This window comes from Plectrocnemia conspersa, unplaced genomic scaffold, assembly GCF_051122295.1.
Source record: "Plectrocnemia conspersa isolate PC_06_02 unplaced genomic scaffold, ASM5112229v1 ptg000010l, whole genome shotgun sequence".
Lineage (NCBI taxonomy): Eukaryota > Metazoa > Arthropoda > Insecta > Trichoptera > Polycentropodidae > Plectrocnemia > Plectrocnemia conspersa.
In genome coordinates this window covers 20,939,543-20,961,123 of record NW_028277174.1, presented here as the reverse complement: position 1 = coordinate 20,961,123, position 21,581 = coordinate 20,939,543, and the positions used below count along the sequence as shown (strand labels likewise).

At 35.8% G+C, this 21,581-nt stretch overlaps 2 protein-coding genes across 8 annotated transcripts in view; both read left to right on the top strand.

Moving 5' to 3' along the window:
* The first annotated feature begins 3,215 nt into the window (after nt 1-3,215).
* Nucleotides 3,216-14,374, top strand: E2f1 (E2F transcription factor 1). 2 transcript variants are annotated; one of them, XM_088195819.1, is made up of 7 exons: nt 3,216-3,390; nt 3,591-3,814; nt 3,886-4,061; nt 9,177-9,376; nt 9,439-9,683; nt 9,744-10,305; nt 11,619-14,374. In XM_088195819.1, the coding sequence occupies exons 1-7, from the start codon at nt 3,246-3,248 to the stop codon at nt 11,744-11,746; spliced, it is 1,680 nt and encodes a 559-aa protein (XP_088051945.1). In that variant the 5' UTR covers nt 3,216-3,245; the 3' UTR covers nt 11,747-14,374. The 2 variants fall into 2 exon arrangements, with proteins under 2 accessions (XP_088051945.1, XP_088051944.1); XM_088195818.1 differs by having other exon boundaries at nt 3,588-3,814.
* Nucleotides 14,375-16,783: 2,409 nt separating this feature from the next.
* Nucleotides 16,784-21,581, top strand: part of pum (pumilio) — a 138,163-nt gene continuing 133,365 nt past the window's right edge. For all 6 annotated transcript variants that reach the window (XM_088195797.1, XM_088195795.1, XM_088195796.1 and 3 more), the window contains exons 1-2: nt 16,784-16,887; nt 17,133-17,390. In XM_088195797.1, coding sequence (XP_088051923.1) covers nt 17,178-17,390 — 213 coding nt within the window. In that variant the 5' untranslated portion in view covers nt 16,784-16,887; nt 17,133-17,177. The remainder of the gene's footprint in view (nt 16,888-17,132; nt 17,391-21,581) is intronic.

The window sequence follows — 21,581 nt, the reverse complement described above, 5'->3', positions numbered from 1 at the left end:
AGACTGGTTGACATTACAGTATAACATTACTCATACGACGAACTCGTGCTCAAATTGAAGTATTCCATGAGATAATACTATAATATAAACACTATCTCTGTCGTCAAGAAAGGTACTATTGAAACCAAAAAAGACAATAAAAATGAGCTAGAGTAGTTTATTTGAAAATTGAATATGGAGTCAACGAATCCATCATTGGAACCAGAAAACCATCAAGAATATTGAGAACAGATTAAGTACCCTAAGAGTACCATTTATTTAAGAAATGGAGTGGTTACTGCTATCGTGGACATATATTACAAGCATCCTAAAATAACATTTTAGCGCGGTAATAATCGATTTATCTATGCTGTTACTGTCACGTGTAAGCAGAGACGTGGCAATGATTTTGGCGCTCTCGGCAAATATCGAATATGATTCCCATTTATGTATTATTTTTGTTAAAAGCTAAATGGTAAAAACATGTTAATTTTATTAAAAAAAAATATTTGTTGTAATAAAATCAAGTTGTACAAAATTAAGCTTTTTTTTCTAAAACAATAAAAATGTAGAACACAAATTTACAATAAAACATTAAATTTATTCGCGGTATAAATTTAACTATTTATAAATTATAAACATATTATTTACGTTGGTTTATTCTGGATTGCTTGCTTTTGTCATCTTTTTGTATATATTTGTATATCTCGTAAATGCCCATTCAATCAATTTATTTCATATATTTTATTTTGGTTATATATGTGGATTTATCACTGCTTGAATTTATTTTTATTTTCACGAGATGACATAACAGATTCTGAATACGCACATATAATAAAATTATTAATTTAATAGACTACCAAGAATTTGATCACTAATTTTTAAAAAATAATTTAAATAACCTTGTATGAAAATTGTTATTGTGGAATTTTAATATTAGAACACTGCCAAACTACTGATATAAATTTTGTAGTACACAACGTCGTGTCAAAAATTCAATGAACTGTAAAATATTTCCACACATCTGTTTTACCCTAAAACTTGCCAAACCATTACAATTTTCCAAAATGAAAAACATCATATATATTATATTATCTGAAATCCGTCATAACAAGTAGGTAGAATATGCTAAAATCACTATCGTCGGAATTTGGCTTCTTTTTGTGATGAAATCCACAGTTAAAAATTACTTGCGTGAATGGCTACCTACTAAAGTTCCTTTAAAGTCTAAGCTTTAAACGAAGCCTAAATAAATGTATTATATCTTTCGTCGTAAGAAAGTTTTACTTCACGTTCCGAGCGCCCCTCGGGTCTTCGCGCCCATGGCAAATAATTCTTTGCCAATGCCTTTTTTTTATAAAAAAAAACATACATTTCGCGCAATTTTTTTAAATGCGTTTTTTATTTAAATATACTAATTGAGAATTACTTATTACTAATATTTACATTTATGTTTAGCGAATATTTTTTGTTTGACGAAGACAATTGTATGAGAGAGCTACAAAAAGGTCTAAAATTTTTGTTTAAAAACATCCGACACCGTGTTAAATACTATCAAATGACGCCCCCTTGAGAGTAATTGGCGCCCCTTTCGAAGCTAGCGGCTCGCACGACCACACGCACAGCCCGCTATCCCTAACATAAAAAAAGGGCCGGCAGGCTCCGGCGGCGCGGTCATTTCTCTGTTACATAACATAATTCTGATAACTGCTAGGTACCGTTAGCCTAATATATGTCCTTTTATGTTGACACGTCGCGCATATCGTACAAAAATATCGACCATATTAAATTCAATTTTGAAACCCGGTAGACCCAGAGTGGCCCAATATTTCGGCCTTCTTGAATTAAAAGGAATAATATTAGCATCATTTTATTCTCCGTTTCTGCTTTCAAGGAATATGTGCATCGTCATTTTCGCAATTCTAAGCCTATATCATATATATATAAAATAATATATAATACTAAGGATATATCGTTAACAACAAATAAGATATGGTAATTTAAAAAATAAAAAATACATTCGGTACTACGGTATTTTATTTTGTAATATCTGTAGTACCGAATGTCAATTTTACCCCAATACCGATATTACCGGTATTGCGTGATTCAATTTTTTTTATTAAATATAATTAAATTATACTAAAATTTGAATTTTAATATTTGCAAAATGCCTCCGTATCCATTCTTTTCCTAATTCCGAATTCTTCGCTAAAGTTTTATGGAAACTTACATTATTATTTGAATTAAATACGATGCAACGACGTACAAATTTAAAGAGAAAAAAATACGAGTGCAAAGGATTAAACTTGATAATCTGCTTGCTGAGTAAAAGGTAACAAAACCTTCGTCTTTTTAAATATTATTTTAGAAAAAGCGACTCAGGACCGGCGCTAAGAAACGCGGAGCCCGAGGCTAAAATCAGGTGTGCCCCCTTATAAAAAAATTTGTGAAAATTAGTACAAGATGATTGATAAATGTGTATTTTTTTATTTAATTTTATTATAAAATGGCGTTTTTTTTCAATATTGTTTATTTTGCGCAGCCTGGAATTCGAGATGAAAGACAAAAAAGTTGAAAATTCATACTAATTTATGCTCAGAACAAGTCTAGGCATAGTTAATTCGTAATATTATGTAACAGCTAGTTTTATTTTTTGAAAAATAGTACACAAAAAAGTAAAACTCAAAAATATGTGTTAGTTATTTTTAAATATATTAAATGAAAACAAATTTTTCAATGTATTACAATCATCTATAAAAAGTGGCATTTTAGTTTAAGTATATATAAAATTAAATATAATGATGAAAATAATATTTCATTAGTTAGTACTTTTGTCACATATTAAAGTTATTAATATTATACATATGCTTTAACTAGAATTGGGAAAAATATGTCTCGAAAATATGTTACGTCCTTTATGGAAGCCATTTATTCTACCTCAACGGTGGTGCGTAAATGAATAAAAAATTGACTGTAATGCTATAATAATAATTAGTGATAAAAGTAAATTAATAATTGATAATATAAATGAAGAAATTACAAAGGTTACAGCCCTATTCGTTTGTTAAACGTCGCAAAGTCATACGATTTTTTAATATGCGTTAAACCGATAGTATGAACGAACGGTATCGATTCGAAGTTCGCGCGCTCGCGACGCGGCGGGAGAGCTTCCGCCGGCGCAAGAGCGGGAGGGAGAGAGAAAGAGAGCAAGCGAGAGGGGAGAGCGCGCGTCTGCCGCTTCGGTCGCGCGGCGCCACCCCGCGCGCATGCGCGGCCAGTTCGCGCCACCGCCGCCTCAGCAGCCGCCGCGCGAGCCGCCGCCCGCAGATGCGCGCGGGTCGCACGGAGCCCGGCACCCCGCGTCCCGCCGCAGGCCGCGCTTCCGCCCTCGGAAGGCGGCCGCCGAGCCAGGTACGAATCGCGCCGGACCGCGCCCCTTCTCGCGGAGCCCCCGACGGAGCGCCCTGACGCGACGCCGCCACCGCCGCTGCCGCCGACGACCGGAAGCGGCCGACTCGACGCGGACGCGGCTTCCGGTCGGCGGCGGTGACGGCGTCCGCGTTTTTGCGCGAGATTGACTCGCGTGACGCGTCGCGTTCCTCTTTCAGCAGCCATGCCCCGCGGAGCGAAGAGGCCGGCCCCCGCCGGCGCGGTGCGGTCCGAACGCCGGCGCACCCCCGACTCGGCCGACAAAAGGGCCGCCGAGATCACCTCCCCGTCGGATATCAGCCCCTCGAGGACCGTCGGCTACCACCTGGTGGACCACGAGTACGGCGCCACACCGCAGAACCAGATCATGAGGGACCTGCCTTCGACGCCTCCGAAGACGACCGAGGTGAGTCCCCCCCTCGCTCCTATCCCTCAACTCCCGATTTGAAATCTGTTTGACCCTCTCGCCCTCCACAGGCCGTCCGGCGGCGGCTCATGATGAACGACGACGACGATTCCGAGACGCCGTCGCCCTCGCCGGTGCCCTACGACGGCGACTTCAAGCACCCCAAGCAGAAGAGGCTCTCCTCCAAGGTCTCGTCCGACGGCTGGAGGGGCTCCGGGCAGATCAAGCGCTACTCCGAGAGAACGAGGTGAGACGCCCTTCATCCTTTTTCAGATTAGCTACGAGTACGTTTATAGAACGTTAATACGCAATCGTCTTGATAGTTCTGGATGTACGCACAATTTCTAAGTCTTGATTTATGCCATTTTCTATCACAGACCAACAATCCGCTGCTGATATATTTTTCAATAGAATTGCCTAAAATATTACCACAGACATGATTCACATTTGCACAACTGCTCTAAGATAAGGGATCAACAATCTAGACTGTTCATTCCGACTGTTGAGTTTGTTTAGTGTCCACCCCAGCCGAATATGTAAAAACATTAAATCACCGGTAGGCAGATACATAAGAGTGAACGTACATATACAGAGAAAAATGTGTGTTTATGGTCGCTGCCCTTAACCTAATTTATTGCCACCTGTTTTCTTTTATAAATGTTTTTGCCCCATGAACAATATTTTTAGGCAACTATTCTAAAGCAACAGGGACACCTCTAAACGCGCAAAAAAAGTTCCGAAAATTACAATCAAGTATTATGGGTTTTTTCATGCCACTAGGTTAATCTAACTGCCGAGAGTCACTGGTGTGCTCATTGTCCGCAATCTCACATCCACCCATGCATATAGACGTGATTTAGTTATTTGAATATATGCATGATTTTCAAGTGTATTGATGGATCTCAGATCAACCATCTCTTTAATGCAGTTATTGCTTAAATTTAGTGATCAAAATTAAAAGATATAATTTTTTACCCAAAATTTACCATGAATTGCACAAAAATAATTTCAGGGATTAACAATGGAAAAGGATTGACCATCCTGGGTATTTCGTGCGTACGCATCCTTGCACAAATACTTTTCAAAAACCGTCAGCTTTAGACGAGGATTTTTCATGAATATGTATGTTGAGTCATCGTTAAGTGATTATGTATACACCGAAAAGGATGTGTATTAAGAAATGACAATACTTAATGAAAAAATATGAAGGAAAAATTATATGAAATATTAAATGTCATAGATGTACATGTCAACGGCTCTGCCGACGAGGGATGAGAAATTACATTTTTCTTTTAAACTTTTTTAACTGCTTCTCCTTCTAAGACAAAACATATTTCATACCTACACAAATATACACTACCGGTCAAAAGTTGAAGATCGAACTATTTTTTGTTGATATTCTTAACACTTCATGCGCTGCACATTCGCGCGAAAAAACACGTACAGCCGGCATATTTCCGCGTCATCGAATTATTTTCAAATTGTCATATTCATAAAACTACGTTACTGATAATTATAACAATTGCTGTGGGCACTCACCAAATACAATACCGATGAGAACTTTTTTTTTTGAAAAAAAACTTTGTCGGCTTTTGCAAAATGTCATATATTAGGAATAAAATGAGACCTCAGAATACGAACGCCACACTTGTGACTATCTTAGAATTTGTCGGCATCAATTCTAAATGAGAATTCATTATGGTGTGACAAGGATATAAGGATATTCGAAAAGTTTTTTTTTTTTTACAAAAACTCGAACCACTAATTATTTTTTAATTGATTAATTTGTATAGACAGGATTATAGAAACGACATATGTTAAAAGAATATACTATTTAAAATATAATTAATCCATTTTTGGTGCCCTAAAATATTCAAAGATATCAGTAAGATGTGTTAAAGATCGAGTTTCATAAAAGCGTGTTAATCAGAATCTGAGACTAATGTTAATATAAATTATAAAAATACAACATTATATGAAAGATCAAAAACATATTCATCATTAAACTTGAAAAATAATTTTAAACAGTATTTTTGAAACATAAAATTGCATTTTCAACAAAATATCTACCCCTATTGGATATTACGGCTTGGCTATTCTTGGCATTCTAATAACTAAATTTTTCAATGAAGCGGTTGATATGTTAGCCAACTCCCTCTATAATCGTTCCCATAGGCTTTTCAGTGAGTGCAGGCGAATTTTTATAATCAAGCTCATCCCCTAAATGTGGCAAAATTTATAAGGTTTGTGGAGTATGTTAAAGAGTGTTTGGGAGCGTTTCAACTTCACCTGGTGAGAAACAACCTCACACTTTAATTCAACATTCACTTTGCCTTATAGTCAGCACAAGACAGTTAGGACAGCTGACTGTTCGTCTAACAAATATTCTCCGAATTTGATTCAAATATTTCAAATTTTTATTCAACAGACCAATCTTTAAGTGTCCAATTTCGATGCCTTTTAGCCCGGTTGTACCTCGTCTTTTTATTTTCTCGTTGTAACAAAGGCTATTTTTGGCAAAAATGCGTCCTTCAAGTTTCGTTACCCTTAATCGACGTTGAACGGTTGACACTGATATTTTCACAGCTTCCTGCAATGTGGTCTTAGAAATATTTAATTTTTAGGCAATATATCGCCGTGTTCTGTTGTTTTAGTGAAGAGTGAAAATTGCAGCTCTTTTCTATCATCAAATTATTTTTCCACCCCATTGTAGCAAGAGATTGTTATTTTTAACTGTGCAAGAAACTATTATTTACGCTAAGAAAAAATATTACAAGCCGTGTTGTGTTTATGGAATCATCTATGAAGAAGCATTAAAAATAATGATAATTTGAATAGCGAGTTTTAGAACCACGAAAACATTTTTTGTTTTATTGAGCGGCGCCAGGGCTTTCATTACGTACATACATAATATATCGTTAGCAAATAAAATATAAAATAAAAATCAAGCGCTTGACTAAATGATTTACGTCATTGAGGCCTTTTAGGGATGTTAAGAGGGGGTCAACACATGCTTTCAGTATGTTTATAACTTTTTTTAATCTAAAAATATGTGGCACTAAGCATATAGATAAATATAAATAACACATTGCAGCAAAAAACGGTTAACTTCTGCAAAACTAACGCATGTAAACAGTCCAATAAGTCAAAACAAAAATTTTCTACACTTCAACAGTTTTTCCAACAGTCAGCGCATGTAAACAGTGATCAACGGGTGACAATCACGTGTTCTTCACAGAAAGCTTCTAATTGGTTGTTCACTTGAACGGATCCACCCCTGAATACTATTTCAACAGAGTAGTATTGATTTGCTGTTTGCGAGATTTTATTTGCGTGTGCGTACGGTTGCCGAAATTTTTAAAGTGTAAAAATGTCTTCTATGGTCACCAATACTAAAATTAACCCCTGTAGTCCCCAAAAAAACGGACAAAAAGAAATCACATAAATATTTAAAAAAAAAAAAACACTTAAATATATATTAAAGGGAAATTTTGGAAAATCCCAACCAAATTATTGACAAAGTATCAACAAAGGCAGGAGTGTAAAAAATAAATTTATTGAATTATTCAAGTATATAAACATAATAACTTTAAATTTTCAGAAATGTATAAATTATTTTATGGGGCTTTTGGGACAATAACGCCAGAAATATGGAAAAATGCATTGAGCATGTTAAGGATAAGGTTGAAATTTATATGTAGGAATTAGATAATGTATTTTTATTAATGTAAACTAGAATTGATTCCTCAAATCGATTTAATTTGCTTTTTTTCAATAAGTTGTTTTATATTTAGTATTTAAAATATATTTTATTTATAATCCTTGCCTTTAGTATTAGTTTTTACGTGTTTTCTAATTGTATATGTTTTTAAAATTAATGAAGTGTTTTATTTATTCAAAAAAAATCGTTCATTTCTTCTGGTTCAGCCCTGTTCTCAGCGATCACGTGAACCCCGCGTGCATTTGTTATTGTCGACTGACTGTTGGAAAAAAATAGACTATAGATTGTGATTTGTAGTATCAAATGCACGTAAATTAATATACATAGAAAAAAATTGAAAGAGTTGTTGAGTTAACCACTCCTAAAAATATCGGGCGTTGACGTCCTGTGCTAGGAAATATACCGTGGAACGAGAGCTGTCAGCTAGACTGAATTAGTCACACTTGTTCCTTTTACAACCATCTGGATAGAATAAGGAGGGGCAAGTTTAATAAAGATTCCATAATATTATAGCAAATACAGAAAATAGTTGATAAAATAGTAAGAATTTTGGTCCTAAACTTTTGTTGTTCGTGTATACAGTGGAAATTTGACTTACGAGTGAATAGACAATAATAGTTTCATCATCCTTAACTCTAGATATCAATTGAACCTAGAAATAATTTTTGCATCATTTTAATCACATTCCAACCACTCTTCGGTATGTTCTTTATCAATAATTTTAGTCCTTCAAAATTGCCATTAATCAGCATATTTCAGATATTTAACTTAACTTATACCCATAAATCTAGTGTAAGTTTATAAAGAAATGTAATTTTTCATGCACTAATAATTTGTAAACCAAATAATCGAGAGTACTGAGATTTTCCCAAGAAATCGTAATCTTTGAAAACTTTATTTTTGAACCATAGAAATGAATCACCAGATTCTCAGAAAATTTGCTGACCTTTTATATTATTGTACACTGATAAGGATATTTAAAAACAATACATATTAAGACATTTTTTATTTTATAACATATTTATTCAATATAAATTTACAGTTCTGGTTTCAATCTTTGTGTTGTGGATTTGGATACCAAATTATTAGTTAATATTCCTTCACCAATGCATAAGATATAACAAACTTCTTAAATATTTTTTCATCAGATCTGGATTTTTTGAAAGCATACTTTTTTTGTTTTGCTATTGAATTGTCAATAAATTGTGGAAAAAATACTAGTCGATCTAAAAAACTGGGATTCTGGTTATTATTTAGATATGCTTATCATTATTAAAAGTTCTATATCAACGATTTTTCATCAAAATTATTTCGTGTAATTTCATTGCCTTTAAATATACACAATATTCTTCACTCAAACACCACTTAACATCACATTACGTATTTGTTTATCAAATAAAACTTTTTATATATAAAAATACTTCAATTGACAAAATAATGCTTTATTTCTTCAGTCGTTTCGTTGAGAATTTTTTCAAATTCCTGGATTTTTTATTGAGAGTTTCAGAGTATAAGAACCGGTTGTTGATATTGATAGGTTTCTCTAAAATTCTGGGACACTGATGTCCAACTGATGCTGGTCAATCTGAGATGGTTGGCAACAATATCCTGCTCCGTGCTGACGTAGACTTACTCTTTCAGCCGATATGACACTTCGCTCAGCCTGCTCACTAAGAAATTCGTCGACCTGCTCAAATCTTGTCCCAATGGGGTCATTAACCTCAACGCCGCATCTGAGAAGCTCGAAGTGCAGAAAAGGCGCATATATGATATTACCAACGTGCTGGAGGGTATAGGCATCTTGGAGAAGAAGTCCAAGAATAACATTCAATGGAAATGCGGTAAGCGACGACGTCGACTCTCCTCCCTGAGCGTTCTGTTCTCATTCCTCTCTCGTTCTCAGGCGACTCGGCCGAAGCCACGGCAACGTCCCGTCGGACGAGGCGGCTAAAAAGGGAACTCCGGTACTTAGACGATCGGGAGAAGGAGTTGGACGGGGCTCTGCGCTTGGCGGATCGCGAATTTCAGAGTACCCCTTCGCAAGAGAAGAGGTACGCCTACGTGACGTACGCCGACCTCAAAGGCATAGAGTCGCTGAAAAATCAGAACATCTTTCCTATCAGAGCGCCCCCAGAGACGCAGCTGTTTGTGAGTTTGCGTTTTTATATTTTGCAGGGAGCATATATTGACATTGTTCCCATTTTGCAGGTCAACCACCCCAACGAGAACGGCTATTCAATACGGATGAAGACCGAGACTGGAGAGATCGACGTCTACATCTGCGAAAAGATGTCTCCGACCCAGTCGCCGCCGTCCCCCGGAGGATCGACGCTCCTCGCACTCTCGACTCCGAGCCCGCTGAAGCCGTCGAATGCGGTCGACTCTCCGAAGGTCTCCAACGTCGCCGACCTTAGCCCCTCTCTGTACAAGATATTGAACAGAACGGTGGTCGTCGGAGCGGCACAGAGGAACATCACCGCGGCCCTGTTTGACCGTCCGGGCCGCAGTGGGCTTTCCCCCGCTAAGGCTGAAAAAAGCCCGCGCGCACCACAGCCGCGACCTGCTCGAGACGAACCCGCGGAGGCGGAGAAAAAGACTGATTTCACGCTATCTCCGTACTGTAACTTATCTTCCAAAGCTTACGATTGTTTTTCGGACATATTCTCGTCGCCCAGGTCCTACGCTAGGGAGTTGTGTCATTCTAAAAATCCACTCATAACGGATGACAAATTCTCAACTGAGGACGAGTTCAAAATCCTGTCGTCGTTAGGTAATTTATTTTTCTATTTCATTGTCGCATTCTAGACGTGAGAAAACTCAAAATCTAAAGGATTTGCAATTTATAAATATGATGGAAACGTTTCTTTCGTATCGACTGTTGCGCACGCTTGTTCCGAGATGACTAACGATATGCTATTAACATATGATGCTTCGGTGATAGTCTTAGGTGTGTAATATATGATGTACTTATAAGAATTTATTCAATCGACCCTTTTGTTGCAGAGTAGAAATCATTATTTTTGATAAATAATATTTCTTAACAAAAGTGAAACTGAAAGAATAAATAATATTTGTAGTTATACTTTGATATTCTATACTGACAAGTTTTTATTCTTTAAAAGAGAAAAATTACATCTTATTGTATAAGAACTACATTTATTTTTAAACATTTGTTAAACTACATTGTTAATATTTTACAAAAATTGTAGTGTTACGTATGTAATTAATTTTATCTTAGATTTTAATATACTGAACCTGCGTACGAGACTGCCTGATGTCTTCCTCCCTAGGACTCTTGCTGTGACATGTGTATTATTATGTCACATCACAGTCAGAGTTCTAGCTAGGAGAACATTAAATCTACACGAGACAATTTCGTCAAATTGAGAAGAAACACCAGTTTTGTATGTTTTTGTTACGCTCTTCGTCCAAAAAGTGGTATTACGTATATGCATTTTGACCGGTATCGAAAGCTTAAAACTAATCTGCTCCTTCTAACTTCTAACATTAAAACCGTTTGGTAAAGTTTAGATTACTAAAAAAAAATTAAAATTGTGTAAATAATTATTACAGTTCAGCATGAAAAATAAATGACTCGGATGTTCTAATGCTTTGATGATTTAGCCTGAGTGAATGAATTTATAACATTTGTCGCGTCTTTGCCGCTGAAATGATGCTTAAAACTGCTTTCGGGTTGTGGTAATCGACGATGCGTCCGAATCGTTTTTATTATTTTTGTTTGTTTTTGAATAAGGTCGGTGCTCGAGTTGGATCTTGTGAGCGGCTGCATTGTTACCTTGATTTTACTCCTGGTGTAGCACCATGGGATTCAGCTCATGCATCCATCTCCCTCGCTTCTCTTCACAACTGCCTAATGTCTAACGATTCATTGTGTTCATCACTCGCAACATTGAGCATGAATTAACCCTATTTAACACAAACATGTACATAGATCGTTTCGAGCGATGCGATTATTATATAATTGCAAATTATTTAGATTCTCGTATCCTTTTATTGAAAACGAATTGTTGTCAAATGTTTTTTTATGATTCGATTTTAATCTTTATTGCCGTGTGTTTCCAGATTTACAATCGGACATGGAACCGCTCCTGTCTTTGGACCCCATCGTCACCAACGACGATTATGGATTTTCGCTGAGTCCCAGCGAAGGTCTCATGGACTTGTACGATGAATTGGATTATAAATTTTAATGTGAATTTATTTATTAAGAAGTTAATTTAATCCGTTTAAAATTTTGTGAATCGACGCTATCAGCGTGTTGTGAACGAATTCAATATAATTTTTTTACAATCAAAACGAATCGATGCCATAATTTGTGATACGAGTATACTTTGTTTGTGATAGAGTTGTTTCGTTACTCGTACGAGTATGTCGGGCCATGTATAAAGTGTACTGCTAAGTAATAACGTATAGTTTTTTACATATCCTAAGATAATATGTTGAAAAACTATTTTTACTACTTTTGATAATCACTAAAGTTTGGCAGTGTTTCTCAATTTTTTCAAATCTACGGATGCGTAAAATTATTTTTATGACGAAAACATTTATTACGTGGTAATATACGGCTCTTTGTTATCAAGAATTCTTAATTGCGCATGTAGTACTTTTTTGTAACAATTCTGTAAAGTCTGAAGTGCACTATTTTCAAATCAATGTATTGTTTAGCTGACGCCAAAGTCGTAAACTAATAAATCTTGTAAAGGTAACCGGGGCACAATTTTTTATACATTTGTAATTAAACGAATCACTGACATGTGGAACGTCCGCCGTGATAACAATTAGCAGTATTTACCGTTTGACAATGTGTCAAATACGCAACTCAGTTTTTGTTTATATATTACGAGTTTTAATTGTTGCGTTTATTTATTGACAAATTGAGGAACGCTGCATCGAAGCATATCTTGCAGTATTAAACTGCACTCATCGACTACGAGCGTTTCAGTAAAACGGAAAGTTGCCTTTGCATTTTTATCATTTGCGCGGACGATGTGTGCCAAAAGTTCTTTCAGTTGCGTATTGTTACGTTCGATCGACAGCCCGAAACATGACCAAATTTTGAAGTTTAATCAAATGTGCCTCTGATTTAGTTCCTTTTCAAAATTGTTTAGTCGCTCGGTGCTCCGACGTATATGGTAATTTTGAATTACTGCTTGCAAACTTTTCGCATCCTCGTTAAGAAATTTTATTTTTGCTTCGAGGGACCATCGTGTAATTTGGAAGTTGGCTTCGAAACGATCGAGACTTTCTTGTAAATAGCTTAGGTTTAATGAATAAAAATTGTTGTATATACACTTACCTCAGTTGAGCGGTAATTATTGTTCGATGCCAGTTATTTGCTGATATTTTTTAAAAGATGGCATAAAAACAAATCTGAAGGTACAAATCTTCAATTTTCTTAAATTAAGATTATTGGCATAAAGTAACGTTTATAAAGGAATATTTTAAATCGACTTGTTTGGGTTCGTTTCGTTTATCGTAGAATAACATCGTCTAACACATTCACGCCTTAGTAGTGCTTTTTCTTCAACATCTATCGATAATTGCATCTACTCGAATTTTGTTAGAAATTTGATTCGTTGATCTATAGAATTATTTTTTCACTTGAAGATAATGTGATTTTATTTTACCACAGAGTACAAAGCGGAGGAGAGGTATCGAAAAACGTAAGAAATATACCATTCGACTGGATTAACAAATTTAATATAAGTGTTAAATATTATCAGGGTATGAGCTTTTTTTATTCTCCTATGTTCCACTTTAAATTCTCGTGAAACTAAATCGAGTGCATTTTTGGTTATTGATTTTTTGTTTACGTATTTTATTATTGACGTGCGAAATATTATTGAGTATTTCGATTGTATTCTGTTTCCTTTATTGTATAACTGATTTTTTTTATGTTTTGAATTTTACCTAGAAAAGTGTGTTCTGACCTACGTTTTGTTCATTGTTATAGTTAAGATACGTAAAAATGTATTCTATGCTCGTTTCATTGACTTGTTTCTTTTTTATAGTTCTATTTTATTTTAAGAATCATTGACAATTTCGCTGTTTGAAGAAAAAGAGCACGTTTTTAATTTTTCGACTTATGTTGCTAAATCTGCAACAGCAGCCGTATGCGAAACGAAATCAATCTAGTCCATCGCTCGGTGTGTCGTTTTTAATTTAATAGAACATCTGCGCAAAACATATCTTGCGCACAAAAGAAAAGTACCTCTAACTTTCTAGCGTTATCTTTGACGGCGACTTGTGAATTATTTTTTACGGAACTCAATACGTACACGGCTGTCACGCGAACGCACAGGACACATGTCGTTCGATAAAATCGAAACGTTATAAATAACTCGCGACGGATAAGAAAGGAAAGATATCTTTGTAATGTAAATTTATATATAATATATGTAGCGACGCGTTTGTATATGTAAATCATATTTTTTAAGTTTCGCTCTGTTGTATCCGTCGTCTGCGTGACGAACGAGAGGTGGCTTCGACGTATCGCGAGGCGGGTCGCTTAAAAATATTTAAAAAAAATGGTGCTGAGAGAGACGTTCGCATTTTTGTGCGTCGTGAAAGACTATAATCGTAAACAAGGAAGCTCAATCGACAAGTTTCCGACTTTGTTTGACCGTTTTATCAAAATCGCAAACTCGCCGGGTCGGTGATGCGAACAAGGTATTGACCGTAGGTGCCTGTTTCATTAGCTTTAAAATATTTTTCATCGTAAGCTGTGTTACTGTACATACTATAAATAGAACAGCTGTGAAACGTCTGAAAATTGTCGTCTATTATATCGAAATAAAGAATAATGAACTGGAAGGTGAGCTCTATCAGTTTTTTTTTTCATAAAATTCCATTCAGCTTGCCTGGTTCCAGTGCCGATTATTACCATCATTGACTTCCTTCCCGCTTATCTAATTTTCCTAACCTAAATCTAATTTGTTTTTTCAAAAAAGCTTAATCGGCATTAAGTCTGCCTCAGCATAGGAGAAAAGTTTTGTATTAATGTATTTATTTTCTGTGCGACAATTGTGGTCTCGTTTTGGTGCTAGTAGTACATTGGTCTATATATTATCAGGGTATTAAAGTAAAACTGAATTTGTGATTGAAGTCTGTCGTCGATTATGGTAATCGTTAGTGAACCAATTTTACATCCCAGATTAATCTATCGGAAATTGTATTTAAAAAAATGGGTTTCTTGATTGTGACGAGTCAATCCCTGCAGAAATATCGAACCGCAATGCAAATGATAACCTAAATAAATATGTAAGACATTTCAATTTGCAGAAAAAAATTAGTTGTTAAAAAATGGATTCGTGATTGGCTAGTTAAGATATATTGCTATATTAGAATCAGCGTTTGTAATACAGAATAAATACTAACAGTCTTCTCTATAGTTTCCTGGTTATAAAAGTTAAAATGCCAGTTTTGTAATAGAGATAAAGAAGTTGTCAAGTGCTTATTGACATATATGAAGGAGTCCTTGGCACATCTGAAGCTTTCATTAACTGGCAACACTGACGTAGAGCGTCACTTCCAACTAGAATTTCTATCTGTGTTTTGTTATATATACCTAATCCTGTAGCGTTAAATTGTAATAAATGTCTTCTGTGTTAAAATGTCACTTTTGCCTTCACGATGTCTAAATATAGATCTAGTATTATAATCCTCACTACACACGAAAATCAAGCCCAATTAACGGCAATGTTATATTATAAATGTATATATAAATGAGCCCTCGCGAGTATTTTCTCGCTTTTAATTTAGAGAATTTATCGATAATACATTTATAATCTTACGTTTGAACAATGTAATTTTCAATAAATTATTTAAATGCAATTGAATTGTCAAATTCCGTAAATAATTTTTGATACTTTAGGGACGGTGATGGTGACGGGTGGCAATGAGACACAGATTGAGCCGCTGCAGTAGTATATTTATTGAAGATTAACGGTGTTTAAATTACAAGGGGCGCGCGCGCGACGGCACGTGTCCGAACCCTTGCGGGCTTGCCGGTAGAGAGAAAACCGTCACGCCGATGCTACTCCAGCGCCGACCAGTTTTGGCCATAACAAATCTATTTTGGCCCCCATAATACGAAAAACGACCGTTCACAACTTGCATTGCAAATAGATATAGCCAAAAAGCTCTTCAAAATGGTTTTACATTTGGAAATGTTGAGTGTAAACCTGAAATTAAAAGTATAAATCTCATCAGGATTTATGAAGTTTACCTTTTTTCAAATACAATATAATGAATGACTTTACCTTTGATATATCTGATATCAATGTATTTTTTTATATGTCACTGATTTTAAAATTAAAAAATAGTTCAAAAACTGATGTATGATGAAAAGAAATTAATGTTTTAATATGATACCCATACTCGTGAAATAATATTCAAAAAACTTTTTTTTATGAATAATTATCTGTCAAAAAGATATTTCGGCAAAAAAAATAATTTATCATGTTCGTATTCATTTTTCCATAGTTATAAAAAACAACATTTTCTAGGCGTCCTTTTTTGGTGAATTTTGCCGGTGCGACCTCGCGCACCTTTCGCTTTGATATTCAAATTGTAAACATGTAACTATTATCTATATTTAATAAAATACGACTGCAGCGGTTCAATCAGTGTCTAATTGCAACCTATTGCCAAAGAACTACAGAGCACACAAATCGCGAGCGCACATTTTTTCTCTCTTACGCCTTTAGAGTAATCCGTCTTTGATTAGTTGGTATTGCTGATATTACTTATGGTGACCAGACGTCCTTCTTTTGTTCTTCTTGAACAAAAATTTCCAAAAATCCTTTTTTTGTAGCTCCTGCAACAATTTTTTCCCCTCAATAACTTTTCGGAGATGGCTTCTGATCAAAATTTTCGAAATAACATTTTTTTAGCTCTCACAGTAATAATGCCTTTTTTTAATGTCCTTTGATATTTTTAAAATCTAGTCACCTTATATTGTTACAGTTACTACTCGGTTAGGCCAGCGGGCCAGACGAGGTCGATGACGGCGGAAGGACGCGAACGAAAACTGTGTTGCTGATCCACTAAAGCCTGGCGATAGTGAGCAAACATTTTGGTGTAAATTTATAATAGAAATGCGATTTTGAAGAATTGTTTTTCAATTGATTTGTTGAATTTTGTCACTCGAATAAAGGTTGTAAAAAAGGGAAATATGTAATATGTTAGAGGCGTGTTCGCGAGCGTTCGGCGTCGCGGTTTAGGCCGAGTGTCGTTATGTTTTCCGCAGAGGCAGAGCCGGACCGAAAGCGGTGTGGCGCGGTCAGCCTGTAGGTGCGGAGGCTGCCGTCGCCGGCCGACAGCCGAGAAGGTGAGTAGAGCCCCACGGGCTCCGCCACCCGTTCGAGTCGCGAGCCGCCTCGTTTCGGCCTTCGTCGGCGCCGGCGGAGGGCGTCGCCCCCACGCATGCGCGCCCCCCCGTCCCCGGGCGGCCCGGCCCGCCTCCGCCCCTCCGGAGCCTGCGCCCCCGTCTCGGGGGCGATCGGCTCCCAAAAGCGGGAGCCGCCGCGCCGCACCCGACGCCGCCTAACCTCACTCGCGTTCGTCTCGTTGCAGGATCTCGAAGAAACCGGCTCCGAAACGACTTCGGAACGACGTTGAATGCTACAGCCCGATAGCGGCCTCATGAAGTGGCTGGGCAGCGGAGAGGGCGGCGAAGCCGGCGGGGGGTCGCGCGGAGCGGCAGCCCCCGGTCGCTCGCAGGACGACGCCGCCGTGGGCTACGTCTTTCAGAGGACGCCGCAGGACCCCGAGTTCACCCCGTACGCGCCCAAACACCAGCGCTGGGCTCTCGGAGACGACACCGCTATAGAAGTGAGGCTCCCACCTATTTATCGTATCGAAAAAGCTTCAAAATTAACAGTTGAAATGAAATATACGCAGCTAGTTACAGTGCCCAAGGTCTCTGTTATTTCACGCAAACTATTTCTCTACTGCATATCTTTTTAACAAATTTCTTTAGCGTTCCTCCCATATAAAACCAAAAATTGTACAATGTTTCAATTTAGCAGTATATTGCATTCCAAAACTAATTTACCTTACGACTCACTGGATGAGGAATGAAAAATGAATAACATGGTTTAATAAACATATAGTATATTTACATAGGCAATAAAAAGAAAAACTGACTTAAAAATCTTATGATTTTACCACCTCTGATGATTTGCAGAAATGAAATTAGTTGCTGGTGTCTGTACATTCATCGTTTTTTTGTTTTGATTGCTTAATTCATTTTACGAGAAATCATATAGGCTGACGGAGAAAGGTTCCTAATTTGTTCGATGGCTTTATCACTAATCAGTATGCGCTATGAATCTGATTCTTTCTTGTTTGCCAAGAGCTGAGTAATCTTTTACTAACGATAAAGCTTTCTCGGGAATCGAGTGTGATTGAATTTTTCAATTATTTTTCAGCATCTAAAAGTATTCTTTTGGTTTGTCTTTATGTTGGGGATGATTTGTTATTAAATGACGTGAAGGTTTACTGGGAACCATCGCTTCATTTGAGAGTGTTGTTGAATAAATCATACAAATAGGAACCAAGTGATCTTTTTCAGATAATATAGAGTCCATCTCATTTTTCTGAGTTCTCAACTAAAATTTGTCCGCATTTAAAATACTTTCTCATCACTAAAAATCAATGACATGTTTTAAAATATTTTTTAAAACATGTCATTTCAGTGAAATCATATTGGAATACATTTTCACTGGTAGATATATAATTTTACCAATGAAAATATAATTTATCTTGCAGGTGTTAGTAAAACCATATGACTTCAACTTTTCCATACGTAGTTGTATATACATTTACATACTTATATTTATATATTTACATGCGATGTATAAATATTGCACTGATTGTGTATTTTTCGGTGAAGTTATTTATTTCTACTAGCGAAAATATAATTTAACTGATAGCCGCTAATGAAATTATATCTGAAACTCAATTTAATGTGAATTTATTGTTCAGACCTAATGAAAATTCTAGAACTAATAATAGTTTTAGTTAAAAATTCACGTCAAAAGCAATAAAATCGTGACAGTGCGATTTTATTGCTTATCCTATAGGTCATAATTCAGTTTAGATATGCTTCATTCGATTCTCACTTATTGTAAGTCCTAATATAAACGCTAGACAACTGAGTGTTTTCACTGCGACGGCACAATTATAATGCTTTGACGTGGATTCTAAATAGGGACTAACCTTAATTTGGCTAAAAAAATGCATATCATTTAATGAAATACTATAAATCCTAATGAAATCAAAATATTATAAAAACCACCACTGCCAACTTTTGTCATCATCGTCCCTTGGAAAAAGCTGAAATGACGTCCCTGTCCCACATTCGCCTGTTAATAATATCGTGCTCCGCACATTTGTATGTTAATAAATTGTGTGTTCATTTGTGCGGCAAGCTGGGGGATAATCTTGCCTCGAAAATGTTCTGATGTAGTTAACTCATTGTGTGTGTGTGTCAAATGGCTCCCGTGTCCATGCCAGGCAGTGAGCCCAGGGAAATTTTATGGTGAAAATTATTTAGCGTCTTGATAACACAATTTGACATGCCCATGACTGACAACATTACAAAAGTTAATTCCAAATTATTTTATAGTGGTAGCTTTTTATGTCATTAATTCTTTGACTGTGTATGCACGTGCCATTTTGCACTTTGATAATATATAATAAGCACCGATTCGTGCCATAAATTCTTTAAATATTGCACCATTTATGTAAGGTTTTTTTCTCCGGTAAAGGATTCGTTGCATATAGTTTTCCATAAGGTGTTCACTGTTCTGATCGATGCTCGCTCGTACTTAATCTGTCCAACAGTAATGCACTAACAATTCATTTTATGGAACAATTATTTTATATATTGCTTATTTAAATTGACCTCTTTATTTATTATTTATTCTTTAGGTGCTCAGTGCATGCTGCCGATTTTCTTGGTGGCTTGAATAGGTTAGCCGCCATACCTTTAGTGTTTTTTTTTCTATGTATACACCTGAATGTCTTTTTGTATCAATATATTGAAAAAATATTGCCTTTTGCAATGCAGTTTCGGCATAGACTTGTTTGAGAACAAAAATTGTTCAGGTCGTTTTGATCTACGGCGGTTGAAATGCATCTTGAGTATTTTTATGATTGCTTCTGTTTGCCGCCGCTTATGGGATACGGGCTAGTGGTATATTACTAGTAGTAAACGTTTGTATAACGTTCATCCATAGGCATAGGGTGGTTAAACTTTTCATAATTTGTCAGCCCCACTAATGTTCTCAAAAATATGTTCACATAGAATTTATTAACCCTTTGGATGCTAAACAACGATATATCGTTGTTTGTGAAACTAGCGAGAAATGTTAACAACAATCGTTTGCTCATTGATAACATAATGCTTGAATATGAAAACTGTGCGCCAGTGCATTAGTGGTTTAAACCTTTTTTTAATGTATTTTAATTAATTATTGTGTAAAAGAAGCATGGTTATGTGACCATGCAGGTTTATGAATTTAATTACTGCATTTTATAATTCGATTAAGATTTTTAAAGGAAGAAAAGTTACCAATTTCATATAAAAAAATAAATACTTAAAAATCTTGACAAAAAATTAAAAGCCTTAAATTACATTAAAAAATTACACAAAAATGGAAAACCTTTCAAATCACAAAAAAAAATTACAATATATAGAAAAAATATTTTAAATGTTCTTTTAAACAAATGCCGTGAAGATCTTCGCAATACAACACATGGCACACAATCTTTTAATGGGACCACTATTCTTCCTGCTGCATACAAAGCATTTTTGATCTTTGCGATTGAGTAATTTTCTAATCCCACTATTTTGTACCTCTAATATTTGATTATGTGCATCAAATTAATAATGTTTTCTATTATTTGAGACATAATTGATATCTCGATAATGTTGATTCATTACTATTATCTTCATATATAAAATAAGAGTTTAAAATCATTCTTAATATTATATGCTAAACACAACTTTTTTCCAATATTTCACAGATCTTCGTTAATCTATATTCATAATATATTATCTGTCTACACCAATGCTCTTCAACCTTTTCACATCCGCGGCCCGGAGAAAATGAGAAAAATATTTCGCCGACTGGCGTCAACCCAAAATAAAAACCAATGTTAGATAGAATATTATTTATTAAACTAATGTTATAAAATTAAAAATTTTTGTTAGTGCGACATCTGCTGCTGCTTTTTGTAAGCAAATTTGATATACGTGGTTGCAGCGTGTTTTATAAGAGATGAAGCGCTGAACTAACATCCAATCGATTCCTCTGTTTGGTTTTTATTACTAACATAGATGAAAAAGTCTTTTCAGTAGGGAATTCCCCGAATTTGGTGAAAGTTTGCACGGACCGGCAATAATTTCTTGCGGACCAGCGCCAGTCTGCGGACCACCAGGTTGAGAACACTGGTCTACACCACCCATGCCATTATTTCACTTTTGGTGTCCATAATCATTATGAAGGGTTAAAATAAATTGAATTATGTCACAAAAACAATTGAAAAACTTTTCAATCTAGACACGAGCCATCCACGCGATATAATGCAAATGAATAATAAAATAATCAATGCAACCACCAAATGTTTTTTATAACTGCTAAAAATAAATCACAAGGACAAAAACTGTCGACCGTGTAGTGCATCTTGCTCAAAAGAGAAAGACGGCAAATAAACCGCCGTTCCACGAGTACGTTCATCAAGTATGGCACTGCACGCATGTACAATAAAATGACAAGAATAATCTTTTGATAAACAAAATCATTTCTTGACCCTATTGCCAGAATTAAAAAATAAATGTCTGTGTAAAACTCTTAATTTATTTAAAAAAAAAATTTTGAATGAATTTAAGCCAAAAAGTTTTTCAAAAACGATGAATTGGGAAGGTTGCATTGACAGGGAAACATTTTAAAATAAATTAATTCATAAAAACAAACTTTTTACTGGGACTATTATTATGAGACATTTATTACACAC